Source organism: Euprymna scolopes, chromosome 31, assembly GCF_053919585.1.
Source record: "Euprymna scolopes isolate OS-2025 chromosome 31, ASM5391958v1, whole genome shotgun sequence".
In the NCBI taxonomy this organism is placed as follows: Eukaryota; Metazoa; Mollusca; class Cephalopoda; order Sepiida; family Sepiolidae; genus Euprymna; species Euprymna scolopes.
The window spans coordinates 43,999,253-44,018,312 of NC_136512.1; the positions used below are offsets into that span (position 1 = coordinate 43,999,253).

Here is a 19,060-nt window from a genome sequence, read left to right on the forward strand (position 1 = left end):
TTATTTTCATTTAAAAAAAAAACGCACTCAGAAAGACACCCATTTATTTAAATATCTTTTATTTAAAAAAAAATCTTGCTCGCGAATATTCGTCAAAATTTAATATTTAAAAATATTATTTTCAAAATATATTAACTGTCGCTGAAGTTAATGTTTCAAAGAATAATTAAATAAATATTGAATTGTCTTAAAAACGCACGCAGACCCCCCCCCCTAAAAAAAACACGGTACATAAAAATCAATCTTGGTCGCAAAAATCCGAAACAGAAAGAGACACCCATTTATTTAAATATCGTTTATTTAAATACGTTCGTTTTGTTACTTACTTTAAAAAATGTTTTGTAAATATATACTTTTTCTTTTAAATCTTCAAAAGTTTTGTAAATATATTAAAAAAAAAAAAAAAGAAATTGCTGGTGAATATTCGAGCATGTTTGCTATTTGAAGTGTTTACAAACAACCGACGCCATACCAATACGAATCACCGGTGTTAGTTGAAATGTGCGCCAGGCGGCGTCGTCTGCTACAAGGTATCTATTCTTTACTTGGCCCGGAAGATGTGACAGAGACGGTAACCCGTCTAATTGAATTTCAAATGGACCAGCAAAGAAGAGCTGACAATAGACTACAGCAGGCAGAAGAAAGAATGATCCAAATGCAAAAGAGAGCTGATGACAGACTTTTTGCATTGCAAACAGAGCAGAAAGAGAGAACTGAAGCATTACTCCAGGTTTTAATGAATAAGAATCAAGCTACAGAGAGCGATACAGCGTTTTCTCAGAGTGCAGTACTAAGTACAATAAATAATTTCACCTACTGTCCTGAAGAAAATCAAACATTTGAAACGTATTTCAGATGGCATGATGAAGGTCTGTACAATATCGACTGTGGAAATTGGGCAGACCAAAAAAAGTCCGTTTGTTACTCAGCAAATTAGAGGCTACGGAACACGACAAATTCGTCGACTATATCTTGCCACAAAAGACTAGCGATCAGATGTTTATGGAAACCATTAAACGACTAACGGAACTATTTAGTTCGAAATCGTTGCTGTTCCATAGACGGTGGACATGCTTAAACCTAACGAAAAAAGACGATTGTTAACAAACGCTGTGACGATTTTGAATTGTCAGAATTGAGTGCCGATGATTTCAAGTGCCTTATATTCGTCCAGAGATTAACTTAGACAAGAGACTCTGAGATCCGTCGAAGAGTTTTGTCAAAACTGGAAAGTGAACCAGGCTTAACTGTACCAAAGCTGGTGGAAGATTGCAAAAGAATCATTAGTATCAAGACGAATATCGAAGAAGCTGGTATTGCACACATAAAGAACATACAGAGAAGAACTAAGGGGTACTCTCCAAAAAACAAAACGGAAACTAGACGCTATCTTCTCCTTAAGCACAAAAGACAAGGTACCCAGAAGCATTCAACCCTTCTTGAAACTTGCATTGGTCAAAGGATTGCCTTTTTCGTAGCAAAGAATGTTTTAATTGCAAAAAACTAGGACACAAAAGCTCACACTGCAAATGTCAGAAGAAAAGTAAAATTCGTGTTCAACAGACGAGAATGAATAAGAAAGACGAAAATAACAGTCGAAAATACGTCTTAGTTAGAATTTTAAACGAGGCTGTTAAATTACAGTTAGACTCAGGGTTGGACTTATCAATAATAAATTTACAGACGTGGAGAAATTTAAATAGGTCGACTATGCATAAAACTGGCAAGTCAGCAAAAACGGTAACTGGAGAAAAAATAAATTTTGAAGGGGAACTAACTACAAATGTCACTTTTAATGGGACAACAAAAAAACTTAATTTAATCTGTGGGATGTACCGATTAACACCTTTTGTCAAAAAGTAGAATCGTTTTCTACAGAAAAACAAGAATTTAAAGTGGATCTAAAAAAGCTTTTTCCTAAATTTTTTTTCAGTGGGCTTGAGTAAATGTAGGCAAGCAACAGCCAAATTTGAACTGAAACCCAATGCAGAACCAGTTAATATGAAAAAAAAAAAAGAAATGTACCATTCACTTCGCTAGAGAAAATTAATGAGGAACTTGATAGACTAGTCAAGACCGGCATCTTATCAAAAGTGGAATTCAGCCAATGGGCAACTCCTACTATGTACGTCAAAAAGAAATCAAAGGAAATCCGCGTTTGCACTGACTTTTCGACTGGGCTAAATGCCGTCTTGAAAGACTGACAGAGCAAGAACAATCTTCCCAATGTGAATTAAATAAGGGGTTCACTTTGAAATTCTGTATTGATTCCAGAGTTCAACATTAAGATTACCAAGTTCAACATGATGCACCTGAAAAAGGTTGAAGTTTACATTGATTGAAGCGTTATAAAAAAAACACTAAAAATGAGAACAGTAGTCGGAATAATCCAAATGATACAAATTGTCTCAAATCAAAAATTTAAAACATCTGGAAATCATTATTTCTTCTTTTCAACAATGTGATTTTATTACAGGAGAAAGAGGCTTTGAAATAATCTTAACAGCTGTAACTAGAATTGTTACAAGTTTTTGCTTTTAACTGAATGATGAACTCTCAATAGTTGTAAGTCGTGGCGTATTATTATTATTATTATTATTATTATTATTATTATTATTATTTTTATTATTATTATCTTATTATCATTTTTATTATTATCTTATTATAATTATCATTTTTATTATTATATTATTAGTATTATCATTTTTATTATTTTTATTTATTTTTATTATAATTATCATTTTTATTATTATATTATTATAATTATCATTTTATAATTATTATTTTATTTTTATCAATATTATTATTTTTATTATCATTATATTACGCTTATCGCTCCGTCCGTTATGCTGTGCATCCATCCCTAAAAAAGAAAAGTGGAATATTCTAAAAAGTGGAATATTCCAAATAACCCTTGAAAAAAAAAAATTGGTGTCTGTTTAAGGCAAAGCTAATAAAAATTATTTGTCTTTCTTGGCCTTTTGGCTAAGATCAAAGTGTAGTATCTATTCTTCAGGTGCTACATATCAATTTCTTTCTTGGTGGAAGAGAAATCCTTTACGACTAAGACAATTTTTTTCCACGTTAAAAAAATGAACCTAGTGTCTAAATCTGTCCCGTGAGGAGGCATTGTGAATAGGTACTATGTTGAATGTAACAAAGTTTTAATATTAAAAAAGTAACTGGAAAAAGTTATTTCTGATTTAATTACAAAATGCCCTGGAAGTGTTATTTCTGATTAATTATAAAATTCCCTGGAAAATGTCCGTTCTGATTATTTTTTTTGTTTGTTTACTTGCCTCCCCGCAAGGTCGGAATTGGGCATGAGGTCCGTTAAAAATTTAAGGGGAAACCAGCTCCCCAAAAGGGGCTCTCTGGTCAATAACAAAAATAAGACTTGTATCAGTAATGAAGGATTTCTCCTCCATTAACCAAGACCAAAAAAGGGGGATTTAAGTCACTGGAATGCTGAAACTGATAGTACACTCAGAAATTCATGTTGAAGCAATGGTTACCTAATCTCTAACCGTGTTAATGTTTTTATGTATTACTTTCGAAAAGCTGCTGAAACAATTTATGATTTAAACATTACTTTATTTCAAGTATATTTTAAGCAGTGGGTTACGGGATATGAAGTCAGTCCCGGAAATCACTCAAAATGTTTACGATTTAAATATTACTTTATTTCATGTATATTTATAACAGTGGGGTGGGGGATATGAAATCAGTCCCGAAAATGTGTGAAACCGTTTACGCATTACACATTGCTTTATTTAATGTATATTTTTAACATTGGGGTGGGATATATGAAGTCGGTTCCGGAAATGGCTGCAACCATTTACGTTTTGGACATTACTTTATTTAATGTATATTTTTAACAGTAGCATGGGAGATGAGAAGTCGGTCCCGGAAATGGCTGAAACAGTTTACGATTTATACATTACTTTATTTCATGTATATTTTCAACAGTGGGGTGGTGGACCTGAAGTCAGTCCAGGGATTGAATGAGATGTGCAAATCTATACTATCAGAAAGCGTCGCCCTGTATTGAATGAGATAGATGGAAAACATAGTAACAAAATACCCAGCGTCACCCGGGATCAAATGAGATAGGTGAACGATATATATTAGCAGAATATGCGGCGTCACCTGGGATTGGATAAGATAGGTGAAACATATATACTATGAGAATACCTAGAATTTATTGATTTGTTTGTAATGAAATAATCAGCCCAGGCAATATATCGAAGTTATTGTTTAAGTAAAGAGGACCGACATAGGAGGTGAAAGTTATGAAAATTATTGTCGACATTAGTAGCATATCCAAGAATTATGAAAAATGATGAAATGTTAGTTACTTGATTGGTGTGTTTGTAATGATATAATAATCCCAGATAAGATATCAAATATATTATATAAGTAGGCGGGAGAGGCATTATGTGGGGTTTTAATTATAAAAATTATTGTCGAAATTAGTAACATATCCAGGATTATGAATAAAGATTAAATTTGAGTTAATCGATTGTGTGTTTATAATAAAATAATCAGGCCAGGAAATATATCAAAGTAATTATGTTAGTAAGAGAGGGCGATAAGGATGGTTTAAATTATGAAAAATAATTGTTGAAATTAGTAACATATCCAAGAATTATGAAAAATGATGTTATTTAATGCATTAGTGTGTTTGCAATGAAATAATCAGACCAGACAATATATCAAAGTTATTATTTTAGTAAGTGGGGCGATGATATGGGTTAAAGTGATGAAAAGTGATTGTCGACATTGGTAACATATCCAAGAATTATGAAAAATGGCGAAATGTGAGTTAATTGATTAGTGTGTTTGAAATGAAATAATCCTCCCAGATAATATATCAAAGTTATTATGTTTGTAATGGGTGGTTGATAATATGGTTAAAAATATTAAAAATAATTGTCGAAATGAGTAACATGTCAAAGAATTAATTAAAATGATGAAGTGTGAGTGAATTGATAGTTATGTTTTTTATGAAATAATCAACCCAGAAAATATATCAAAGTAATTTTTTAGTAAGAGAGGGAGACGAGGATGGTTTAAATAATAAAAAAATATTGTCGAAATTAGTAAGATATCCAATAATTACGAAAAATGACGAAATGTGATTTAATTGATTGGTGTGTTTATAATAAAATAATCAGCCTAAACAATATATCAAAATTATTATATAAGTAAAGGGGAAGAAGATAAAGAGGGCTTAAATTATGAAAAAATATTGTCCAAATTAGTAACATATCCAAGAATCACGAAAAAATGATGAAATATTACTTAATTGATCGGTGTGTTTGTAAGGAAATAATCAGCCTAGAAATATATCAAAGTTATTATTTAGTAAAGAGGGAAGGGCGAAAATGTGGGTTAAAATTATGAAAAATGATTAAATGTGATTTCATGTGTTTGTAATAAAATGATTAAATGTCATGTGTTTGTAATAAAATGATTAAATGTGATTAAATGTGTTTGTAATAAAATAATAAGCCCAGACAATATTTCAAAGCTATAATTTTATGAAGAGTGGGCGATAATGTGGGTATAAATTATGGAAAATGATTGTCGAAATTAGTAACGTACCCAAGAATTATGAAAAATGATAAAATGGAGGTTAATTGATTAGTGTGTTTGTAATGAAATAATCAGCCCAGCAAATGTATCAAAGTTACTATTTTAGTAAGGTTTGGCGACAACGTTGGTTTAATTATAAAAAAATATCATCGAAATTAGTAACATATCCAAGAATTACGAAAAATTATGAAATATGAGTTGATTGATGTGTGTGTTTGTAATGAAATAATCAGCCTATAAAATATACCAAAGTTATTATTTCGATATGGTGAGTTTAAATGATGGAAAATTATTGTCAAAATTAGTACTATATCCAAGAATTATTAAAAATGCTGAAATGTGAGTTAATTAATAGTTGTGTTTTTTTTTAATAAAATAATCAGCCGATATATCAAATTTAATATTTTAGTAAAGGGAGAGGCGATAATGTGGGTTGAAATTATGCAAAATTATTGTCGAACATAATAACATATTCAATAATTATGAAAAATGATAAAATGTGAGTTAATTGTATTGTGTTTGTAATGAAATAATCAGCCCAGGAAATATATCAGTTATTATTTTAGTAAGGGGGCGATACAGTTTTAATAAAAAACTAGAATAATATGATTGTGCCTTCATTCATGCTGAATAGAACGCTCACATTATGCCCAGCAACAATATATTGCATATGAAAAATGCTGCTGTGGAATTTCCACATGTCCCGCTAGTTGTTGTTGTTGTTATTATTATTATTATTATTATTATTATTATTATTATTATTATTATTATTATTATTAAAGTCGATTGAAAAATATAACAGAAAACAAGAAATGGATTCAGTGGTATACTTCGACAGTTTTGATCAAAAATTCGTTTTTTCGGCATTCTTCTTCATAATGATTTTCGATTTCCTGGAACTCTATTATTTTTGCTTGAATCTCAGAGACAATACTTTTGACTGACTCTTGCATTTGTTTTATCTGTAAAATAAAAAATAAAAAATATAATCTTAATACACGCAAGAACATAAACCAGTCGTAAAATTGCATACCTTCATCTAACATAAGGATTTGCTCAAGTCTTATTTCTAGGGCTTACTTCTCCATACCGTATGAAGTATTCCCAAAGTTATGCAATGGAAATGTTGATAACTCAAAAACTGTTTGTCTGAATTATTTGGTGAAACTGGTGGTTACTGTTACTACAGAGCACCAGATTCATGCATCAACTTTTGAAAAATTGAAAGTTAAAATTCTGTCAAAACGTCTACATTGATTGAACTTTCCAATATCATATAAGATCATATAAGATGCGGGACTTTAGTGGCTACAATATGGATCAAGTAGCGAGTTGCTACAATTGACATAACCAAATCTATCGCCAAAAGTGTCACTTTTTCATGACCTTGATTTTGATCTTTAAAAATTACATTAGTTCTAAGTTAGACCATGACGAATATTTTGCCCAAGTTTGGTAATACTAGGCTGTACATAAACAAATAAACATGATTACAAATAAACGAACTCAACCAAAACGTTAACTCCTTGATAGAGGTAAAAAGGCAATATGCTGTGTTTGCAAACAAATAATAAGATAGGAATCTTAAATGAAAGTCGAGATGATACTGAGATTGGGACTATGTTGTTAACTGTGACATTTTAGCAGCATCCATGTCAGTGATGATCACAATGTTGGCAGCCTGCATCACGTCGTGAACATCATAACAAACGTTATATCAACATTGGCTAAAATTAAATCTGATTTTTTTAAATAAAAACTCCAATTTCATATTCAATTTTTAAACTGCTTCTTCACTGTCAATTAATGGATGGCACATAGTCAGTCAAAAGATATGTGGTTTGTTTTATTTGCACATCAAAAGCGTTAGTGAAGTCGAGACACTTGTTGGAGATAAACATTTTGTAATAGCGTCTGCATTCATCTGACTCAGTTTGCTTGAAACGAAGGGAGAATCACCAGAGTTCCATAAAAAAATACCAACATTTTCTCTACAATTAAATATTGTGAACAGTTTCATCAAGATAGGAACACAAGAATGTAAGACTGAGTTGATTCGTTTGGCATGTAACTGAGTCCACATCTTTTGGTTTCGGGTTTTTGGGCTCGCTTCCTCTCTAAGCTACGATGAGAGACGTCTTGTTACGTTTGCATCTCGACAGGAACTGTTTATATTTGTGCAGCAAATGGAGCTGTGTGGAAACGGGAAAAGACAGACGTGCAGAAGTGTTCGAATCGTCTAATGTATTTCTACACGAGCAGCTGACCAAAGCACACATACTAATCACTACGCAAGAGATTGCATGTAAATACAAAAGTAAATTCGAATCATGTAATTGCTACAAACTCTTTTAATGTTAAATTCAGTTGTTTTGATAAACGTTGTGTTTATGCTTCTTCAAGTTTTTAATATATCTTTAAATATTTATAGATTAACTAGCAGCATTAATCACTTAGATACATTATTTGTCGGAAATAATTCAAATTACACTTTTTGCTTTTAAAGAAAAATTATGATATGATTTATGATATGAGGTCAAGTAATAAAAAATGTCAGTACGGTGGTATTTTTTTTTATAAAAAACTTGTTCTTACAGACAGCTTTAAAATGACAAATGGTTTTAACAAATTAAAAATAATTTCTTCTTTAATTATTTTAAATTTAAAAAAAAATATCAGTAAAAATATTTTTTTAAATATTTAAACCTTTTTTGATACATTCTTTAAGATATTCTTTGTTTATCTTTATTTTATGAAATAAATATATTTTTAAAAATTATTCTGTTTCTTTACTTTCTACTATATTTCAGTTTTTATGGATTTAAGCTAGTGACTCAAGATGGAATCAAAAGAAAATTTTGACAGTGTTTTTAGATTCTGTGAAAAATTTAACGTTTATTGAAACTGGTTTGAATGTTTTAACTATTAATAATGATTTCTATAAGACACAAACAAACATTGACTTTGTAGCGACCGCTACATATAGTCGGAACAAATCTTCGGTAGAGACATTTTCATAGCAATCATCGTTTCAACGCCCACGTTTACCAGAACGTGTAAACACAAAATATTACAATTTGCCTATTCACACACATGCAATAAAGGAACTACGTTGTGTTGTTCCATGCACAGTGATACAGCAGTGAGATCAGAAAAACTATCAAGAGATCAACTATCACCAACAACAAAAAAAGCCATTCACATAATTTGGACGTACAAGGCAATATAAAAAATCGTTTCACCCGGGTTTATGAATGGGTACCAGCCTTGTTGAGGAGGAGCGTATAACTGGCGATAGACTAGCATCCTGAAATGGATACGATTCAAGCTCTCTTTCCTACATAATGCTTTAAAAATGATGATGCAATGGCTATTGTTTTGTTTTCTGTTTACGATCAGCATGATTTTACATTTATTCACATTTGCCAGAAAGCAGAAATAAAAATTGAAAAATGTGAAACAGAATGGAAACATACATCTTCTTTTGTTTTTGCATAGGCGGTTTCCATTTTTTTTATTAATTTCATTGTGTCGGTCTCAAAAATATCTCGCTCCTCTTTGAATTCCTCAAGTTGTTTTAGAATCGCTTCCTCAAGTTCTTCAATTTCAATTCTAGCAAAATTAACGAGAGAAAAAAAAATTCAAGTATAAATCAAATATTTTTGTTGTTTTCGTAAATCTGAAGATTGTGAAACAAGAAAGAATATCCGTGATTAATAAGCATATTAAGCGATAAAAACTCAACCAACAAAAAGATTGTAGATGTATTTAAAATATTTTTATATATTCTAAAATCTACCCGCATATCTACCTGCATATCTACCTGCATAAGCCCGTATTAAAATATCTACCTGCATATGATATATTTCATCTAGTCAGGTGCCCTTTTTGTTCTTCGAAAGGCTCTCAATAATATTCATACTGTTGAGTTAACTCTCTTTTTTTCAGTATTTTTCGTCATCAAACAATGCCCATAGCCATATCCTTAAAAGCTAATTCCAGCACTTGACAAAAAAAAAAGGCTTTCATGAACTGCTAAACAGCACAAGTTTATACACTGTTAACCAAATATTCTTGCATGGAAGTTAGTATATAAATTTTCACACTAACAAACCCCATAAACTGGTGAAGCAAACACTGCAATGATCGCACATGTACACAAAATCATATACCAACAGACTCTCTAATCAACAAAACAATGGCACACTAATACACATGCATATATCTCCATACTGATTTATTTACATATACAAAAATAAACATGTATACTTAATTTCTCCTCAGATGAAGTTGTTGAATAAAATGAATTAATTTTGTATAAATAGATGTGTCATCTTTTTTTTTCTGGTGCAACACTGTTGTGTCTCCACCACCAACAATGAGAGGTTGTGTTTGGAGAAGACAAGATCAAATGAAACTTTTGGGGCCAAAAATAGCAAAGTGCACAAATCATGTAAAGAAACAGGTAGGGAAATATCTGCATCCACATACAGTTTTGTTATTCATTTAAGGCTGCTTTAAACTTAGACATGGTAGCGATTGTAATGACTTCCTCTGCAAGTTATTTCAGGGAATAGAAACAGCATTTCTTCTGTTTAGACAAAAGCAATGGTGCTACATCTTTTGCAGGTGCCTGTGAAGACTTGAACTTAATGTTGGAGTGAAAATCTCCTCAAAAAGTAAGTTTAAATTCCTGTTGATGTTGTATGCCAGAATCAAATCTTCTTACAGTATTCTCTGCTGCTTAAGTGAGAACAGATTCAATCTTTGGAGTCACTCTTTGTAGCTTGTTGCCAATCACTGAACGTGCTCCAATTGTACAGTGATATTGTTTTTAATGACTTTCATAGTTTTGGTTGTTTATTTCGATTGTCATATTACAGATGACTTGAGATGAGTTTTCTTTCATAAGCATTGTTTGTGTTCCCACACGGTTGTAGTTTGTTTGTTTGCTACAACTGTCATCTTCTACAACCGTGTGGGAACACAAACAATGCTAATCATTTGGCAACTATTTTAGAGCTTAGAACTTCAATTTAACTTAATATGGGTGATTACTGTCAAATTGTTTGTATAAAATGATTCATTTTATGGCTCATAAATCTCTGCTAGCACAAAAGTTTTTAGCCATTGTTAATTACTGTTCTATTCTTGAATAATTCTAGATTTTGGAGTCCATCATTGATTTTGCTATCACCTATTTGAAGACAGAAAAGGCCAGAATAAATGCAATCTACTGAAAAAGATTAGCTGTCAACTTACCGTGCTGTTTTTTTCAAATTCAACATGTCAATGAGAGTATCAATAAGGTTCTTCATTTTCTCAATTTGGTTTCTGGAAAGAAAATCAAATTATTTAACAATTATTTCATTCAAAAGCAAATTAGATGTATTTATATAAAAACAAGCAAATAAATAAAAGTCAAAACAACAACTGCATCAAAATTATACAGCCTATAGATGTGTTGTTAAATCAACTACAGATCCATAACATGCTTACTTATCCCACATCACAACTTATTTACCACTGCCTTAATAATCGTGAACTACTTCATAAGAAAGTGAAAGGATGCCAAACTGGAAAACTGCCAGACTGGAAAAAGAGGAACACATAATCTACTATACGAGGGGCGTGCAATAAGTAATGCCCCTGACCCACTTCCCTAGTAGTAGAGAAATGAAACTTGGCACAGTTATTAGTCTTTCTCTACATAGGAACAACCCAGAGTTATGCATTTCTCCCATCGTTTGATGCAGATCTGGAGATCGTTTTTGTAGAACACCTCAGGTTGGTCCTCCAATCATGACGTGACTTCAGAAATCAAGGCTGCCACATCTGGAAAACGCTTTCCTTTCAAAAACAACTTCATGGCTGGGAAGTAGTGAAAGTCAGAGGGTGCAAGGTCAGGAGAGTAGGGAGGATGGGGTAGGATTTCATAACCACACGCCTGTGCTTCTGATCTGGTGACATGCGAGTTGTGGACTGGAGCGTTGTCCTGCAGGAGGAGGGTACCTTTGCTGATCTTGTCCCTCCTCTTGATTTTGATAGCTTCCCTTAATTTCCTCAAAAGTGAAGCATAATAGGCTCCTGTAATTGTGGTATCCTTTGCCAGGAAATGAGTCATCACTACTCCATCCTGGTCCCAAAAGACTGTGAGCATGACCTTGCCAGTGGTGGGCTGCACCCTTGCCTTCTTTGGAGGTGGTGAGTCCAAGTGCTTCCACTGCATTGACTGGGCTTTGGTCTCTGGATCATAGTGATGGACCCAGGTTTTATCCTGTGTAATTAGTCTTTTGAAAAACTTTGACTCATTTTCTTGGCACATCTCCAAATTCATCCTTGAGCACTCAACGCGTTCTCGCTTCTGGAATTGGGTGAGCAACCTGGGAATCCATATGGCAGACACCTTATGCATATGCAAATGGTCATGAATGATAGTTTCCACAGACCCTGTACTAATCTTGACATTTTGGGCTATTTGGCGAATAGTAATGTGCCGATCTTCCAAAATGGCAGCCTCAACTCGACGGACAGATGCCTCATCAATAGCAGAAGGGGGGCCAACCAGGTCTGGGAGCTGTTTCCACAGACTTCCGGCCATGTTTGAATTCACGATGCCAATGTTTTACAAGGTCATATGATGGGGCATTATCACCATAAGTTTCTTTCATTTCATCAAAAGTCTCCTGTGGTGTGCGTCCTTTCAAATACAAAAACCGGATCACTGCTCGACATTCAACAGGCTCCATTTCACACCTGACTCAGTTCAAACACCTGCAAAACAGAAACCACAATTAGTCCAGAGCTGTAATTTGCCACATAACCCGTAGAGATATAAATCATTGCACATGCGAAATTTTAGTTAGATCAGACAACTGGAAGTGGGTCAGGGGCATTACTTATTGCACGCCCCTCGTATATAGACCAAAACTGGAAAAAGAGGAACACATAATCTACTATATATAGACCAAAAGATCCTGAAGGAAGTAAAAAGCAGAAAAAAGAAGATAGCCGTGGTATGGATCGACTAAAAGAAAGCATACGACACGATCCCACAAGCGCAATGCCTGAGAATGGACAATATACTAGACAAGATTATCAATTTGAAAATTCAATGAGAACATGGAGACTAGAACTGACAGCTGATGGACAATGCATAACAAAGATTAAAATACAAAGTGGTATCTTCCAAGGAGATTCCCTATCACCGTTACTGTTCCTTATGGAAACGATGCCCCTACTAAGAAAGTGCCAAGTTGGATACAACTTCACTAATACAGATGAAAGAATGAACCCCCTAATGCACATGAAACTTTTTGCAAGAATCAAAAAGGACCTAGAGATACTTTTTTTTTTTTACATAGGCATCACCACTTATCAAGGCCCAGAGACCACTCAAGGACAAGGATTAAGAGTGTACAGTATTCAATTGAACAATATAGTAATTGTTAGTAATAGAAATTAGGTAAATTTGTTAACTAAGTGGAACAGCTCATCAAGAGCTTGTTTACGTTGGACTTGAAGACAACCATATTGTAATCAGTTGGGAAGCAGGAGAACAGAAGACAGTTCCACAGGTGTGCAGTTCTAAGAAAGAAGCTTTTTTCATGGAATCTATGTTTAGGTTTAGGCATAGATAAGGAGTGGGGGAATTTCATAGTGTTTTCAGCTAGACAAGTGTTTCTTGTGAAAGTTTGGCGAGGGAGACCATAGATTAAAGCTCAGTCGAGAACTTGCCATGAAAATAACGATAAAGCAGGGACAAACTCGCAACATCTCTTCTGTGAGATAGAGGTTGCAGAGAAGAGAAAAGGACATCTCCTACGAGGCTACGAAGTCTATTTTGAACTCTATCAAGGAAGGACAAGTCCTTTCTAGCAGCCTAAATGTGGCAACAGTACTCCATCCTTGGACGTACCTGGCTCTTATATAGATAGAGAATTGCGTCAGCAGTAAGATATCTACTGGATCGATAGAAGGATCCTACCATTTTTCTAGCGGCCTTGGCAACAGATTTAATGTACGTGTTCCATTTCAGATCAGGAGTAAAGGTCAAGCCCAGAAGTTTATCAAAACATGAGTCCTCCCCAAGACGAGAGCCATTCATTTCAATTGATGCCAGATGGGGATCAGAACGTTGATGATGTAAAGATAGAAGTTTGGTTTTAGATGCATTAAAAGTAACCAGCCACCTCTTTCCCCATTGTACCATGTGCTCAAGATCAGAGGAGAGAGAATCGGAGAGAACTTGGTCGCTTACGATCTTAGATGTGCTACCATATATAGTAGTGTCATCAGCATAAACATCTACAAAGGATGTAAGGATGTGATTTGGAAGATCATTAATGTAAATCAGGAAGAGAGTTGGGCCCAGGATGGAAACCCAAGGGACTCCAGCATTAATACTGTGAGCTTCTGATTTCTGTCCAGATTAGAGATACTTATCAACACAATTAGAATCTTCAGCCAAGATATCCGATGGAATTTGGTATGGAAAAGTGCACACTGCTATAATGAGAAGAGGAAAACTGAAGGCAACAGAGGTATGAAACCCTTAACCCAACCAAGAGGAGATGAGGGCACAGGTGAACATAACACCAACAAATATTTATGAGTTCTGAAAACACACCATCAAAGCAATATAAATGAAAGAGAAAATTGGGAAGGAATACTTCAGAAGAACAAGAAAACTCCTAGAAATAAAACTATACAGCAGAAACCTAATAAAAGGTATAAATACACGGGCATTGTCACTAGTAAGATACTCTGGACCGTTTATAGGGTGGATCAAAAAAGAATTGAAGCATCTCAACCAGAAGACCAGGAAACTTATGACCATGCACAATGCACTATACCCAAAGGATTACGCTAACCAACTCTACGTGAAAAAGAAAGATGAAAAAAGAGGATTGGTTTATATAGAAGGCTGTGTAAATGACACAAAAAAAGAATTAGAAAGATATATAATACAGACCACCGAAAGGATAATTACCACAGCAAGTGACACTGAACAAATGAACAAGACAGGAAACAGAGAAGCAAACGATAAGACGAGAAAAGAAAAATGGGAAGAGAAACAGCTACATGGATGATTCATAAGGATGACAAAAGATGAGACTATTGAAAATAATTGGACATAGCAATAAAATGAAACCAAAACAAAGAAATTGAATTTCAGTCGTACAAGATAACGTGATTAGAACCAACCACATCAAAACAAAGATCAACAAAACACAAGAAAATGGACACATAATAAGCAAATGTAGTAAACTAGTTCAAAAAGAGTACAATAATAGACACAATCAAGTGAGGAAGGTTGTACACCGTGAATTATGCAGGCAACTGCATCTTGAACAACCAGACAAGCAAAAATCGGCAGCAATACTTGAAAATGAAAATCACAAAATCCTATCAGACATGGGCGTCCAAACAGATAAACCCATCCAAGCAAGAAAACCAGATTTCATAATAGTTAGCAAGAAGGAAAAGTCCTACCAGATCATAGATTTTGTCATTCCAGCAGGCCACAGAGTGAATATCAAAGAGATGGACAAGCAGAGCAAATACATGGAACTGGCCAAAGAGCTGAAAAGGATATGGAAGATGAAGAAAGTCAAGATAATACCAATAATAGTAGGAGCACTATGAACAATCCCAAAAAACTTTGAAAAAAGAATGGGAGAGATTGGAATCAGAGGAATGGCTAAGAAGATACAGCACATAACAATAATGAAAATGGCTGAACTATTAAGGAAAACCCTTGAATGTGGAGACTAATATATATGAGGTACAGATGCTAGCTGGACATATAAAAACTGCACAAACATGGAATGAAGAAAATTGAAACTATATAATTGTAAATTAACCCCACCCTAAATGTATAATTGTAAGTTAACCTCATCCCCAAGGATCAAGGAGAATTGAAAGACTAAGGTGATAAAGCACTAACCAGTCCTCCACTGAATGAATGTGAAGAGGTGTCGATACTTCTCAATATCTTTTAACTGAAAAAGATTCCTCATATAATATGTAACAACAACAACAAAAAATTTTAATGCCTACACATAATTTTTTTTTCTCACAATAAACTCATGCTACGATTTAATGACTTTAACCAATTGTTTACATTGACAGTCATGAATACTTTTCGGGTTCATGTTTTGTACACGTTGTACAAAGAACAAAGCAGACATGTGATTCTACAGATTTTTGACAAGATATACTTTTGTTAACCTGCCTCAAAGGATACCTTAACTTAGCTGTATTGACTTAGATTAGATACCTCAACTTAGCTGCATTGACTTAGATAAATTCTTATTGTAACTTTCCTACTGCTTTTTTGCCTTTTTTTTTTTTTTTTTTGAATATCTATTCTTATGATTACTTGTGCAAAAGATTCTATTCACACACTGCATAATTTTTTCTTACTATGTGTAAAATCCCTGAAGCATGTGGGATTCTCACTGGGATTTTTCTGGTTTTGTCAACTTGTGAAGATGGTGCATGATTCTCATCAGTTATGTTTGCAGGTTTGTTCAAAGACTGTTGTTCGTAGTTGTCATATGGTTGAGGTGGAAGATCTGTGATAGATAGGTATGCTGGATATGGAGTCAGACATCATATATATGCGCAGTAGATCCAGGTTGTGAGGTCATTCTAACTTTGCACGACATCATGTTGTTTGTCTTAGTGATTATGAAGTCTCCTACCCAGGGTAGGTGGGATGATTGGGCCATAGTTAATTGTAACCGATGGAGTAGAACTTTGTCCTCTACTGTAAGCGGGTTCTTGTAGGTGAACTGAGTTGCGTTGTTCTCTATTTTGTAGTCAGCTTTGTCATTGGCCCGGGTGATGTGGTGGCGAACCTGTCTTAGCAGGGTATTGATTGGCATGCCATAAGTTCCTGGATCATTGCTCTTGACTTCCTTTCTGTAAAGTGTCGGTAGACCAATATTGGCATGACGGCTGATGATTGTATACTACAGGAAGACACCAGTGGTCTTGTTTGTTGTGACATTAATGGACGAAACAATGGATTTGAGAACACTCACAATTTCTGTCCTCGCATAATATGGAAAAGGCATTTTTCATTGTTCAGTGTTGTTTCTTGATGTTTCCTGAGCTTTGCAGATGCCAAGAGCAGTGGAGTTCCTGTGTAACAGATATCTGGTTGTAAAATTGACAGTAGACTTCGCCTGTGAAGTGCGTGCCTTGGTTGGAGGATACTCTACGTAGAATCTCTCTGTGTCCAAGGAAGAACTAGTATAATCCACGATTGGTGTTGATAACACGATCTCTTGCACATGGTACGCCTGTGAAGTATCAACTACTTCCTCCGTTTGCAGTGCTGCTGCTGTCAGTATTAGGTTGAATTTGTACTTTGTGCAGAGTTTAAGACATTAAAACCTTAGAAGCTGGTTTTAATCTCAAGTTGTGTTAGTTCTTGTGTCTTGACTCACGGTAAGAAGTTATCTGTTGAGGGAGCCTATTCGCTTGTCTGTTTCGGATTAATGCTGATAAATTTGTGAATATATTCGAGTAAAAATTATACTTCCACAGTGTCTCTTGAATTAATTATTCATGCCAATACACGTCCTGGGAGAGCTCTAAACTGTGATATTCACACTTTAGACTTGATTGATTTTAAGTTGAATAGTTCCTTCTGCTACTTTTCTTAATAAAATGAATTGTGACTTATAACTGATAACGTGGACACAGAAAAAATAGTCTTTGACACCATTGTATAAATATGCCCGATTGGTTTATGTCAACGAACAAGGCTCGTTTCCAATGCTGTCACTATTGCTGCTCCTGCTAATTCTGTATTTTGTTGGGAATGCTATTTATGTTTTGCATACATAAATCTGAAGATTTTCATAACATTTTATATAATTTATATATCTACCATATCTACTTTCATTAAGCTAAACAAACGCAAAAATAAATTTTGCAGAGTCAACTTCCATTTGTTTAACCAAAGCAATTCTTATTCTCATTTTTTATATTTCGTTTTTTATTTTCCCACATCAACATCTATAATTAGTCATGCAAAATCTTTTATTTACACACTGCATAATCTAATCCTACTGTGCATTTTCACCTCAAACTTTTACAAAACATTACCAATTCGTTGCAGTAATTAAGAATTTCCAGGTTCGACTTATGCTCCGTTTAGATACACAGTACAGATTTTGTACTTAACAAGATCTACTTTCGTTAAGATTAGCAGTGTCGATTAAGATTGGTTTAGACAAACAAACATTTCTTATTCATACTTGCTTACATCTATTTCAATTTTTTCCCCACATCTACATCTATAATTAGTCACGCAAAAACTTTTAATTACACACGCACTGATTTTAATCCTACTATGCATTTTCACTTAATAGTTTCATACACCGATACCAATTTGTTTACATTTAAAGTCATGAAGAATTTTCTGGTTCAAATTATGTAGGCATAGTCCATTTTGGAACCGAGTACAAAGGAGAGAAGTCGATTAAGATGACTAAATATTTCTTATTCTGAATTTCCTATTTTTCATTCAAATTTTTCACATAAAAATCTACAAGTTGTCACGCAAAAAGTTTTCAATTGCACAATGCATGATTTAATTCTACTCTGCATTTTTAATTAACAATTTCATACAACTCACTAACCGTCAATGACCATCATCGCCCGCTACAGGCAGCCAGTGGATGCCAGTGATCAACAATGCCCGAAAGTTGAAAACATGATTTCAGTTCAGAGCAGTCAAACAGAGGCCGACACTGATCATGGCCGCCAGTGACTACCAGTTGCAAACCAGTATCTGCCAGTACTCGCAAGTAATCTCTTCAAACAAACACTAATCGCCAGTAACCCCCACCCCCTAATGCTGACAATGACAGCCAGTGGCTTCTACTAGCTGCCACTGCCAGACTATGCCCGACTGTTGAAGCCAGTTGATTTCATTTGGGTCACAGATGCCAGTGCCTTCTATTTTCCAGGGCTGACAACCGTAGTTGAATTTGCTTTCAGTGGGTACACGGTTCTGCTAGTTGCAAATATAAATATGAAAAGATTAAGTTAAATTAAGGCCAATTCTGACTGAAATAAAAAAAAATTTAACAAAATCATAAATTAGTATAAAAGTATTTAGCACATATACTTATTCATATGGCATAAGTAGGTTTTATTATCATAAAATAATTATTTCTTTGGTAAAATGTTTTTTTTTAAATATTATAAAATTCGCATTACATATAATTTTACTTTCCAATAGATAAACCTAAAAAAATGTTTTTTTAAGAAAAATGAAAAAAAGATTTTATTTCTATGATTTATTTATACAACACAATGGAAATAATTTATTACTCAGGCATTGATAGTTATCTCCCCTTGATTCAATAAATGTTTAATAATTGAAAAGCAAAAATGGTAATTAACTCCCATTAACTACCGAACATTTCTAATAATAAGA

The 19,060-nt window shown here is 33.9% G+C and overlaps 1 protein-coding gene and 1 pseudogene across 2 annotated transcripts in view; one reads left to right on the forward strand and one right to left on the reverse strand.

The window, feature by feature from the left end:
• The window catches only part of LOC145255723 (uncharacterized), a 187,904-nt gene that overhangs the window by 72,650 nt on the left and 96,194 nt on the right, over window positions 1-19,060 (reverse strand). For both annotated transcript variants that reach the window (XM_080114324.1, XM_080114323.1), the window contains exons 15-17: window positions 10,861-10,932; window positions 9,075-9,210; window positions 6,429-6,560 (exon numbers count right to left, since the gene is read on the reverse strand). In XM_080114324.1, coding sequence (XP_079970450.1) covers window positions 6,429-6,560; window positions 9,075-9,210; window positions 10,861-10,932 — 340 coding nt within the window. The remainder of the gene's footprint in view (window positions 1-6,428; window positions 6,561-9,074; window positions 9,211-10,860; window positions 10,933-19,060) is intronic.
• On the forward strand, window positions 2,965-3,109 carry LOC145255942 (U2 spliceosomal RNA; annotated as a pseudogene).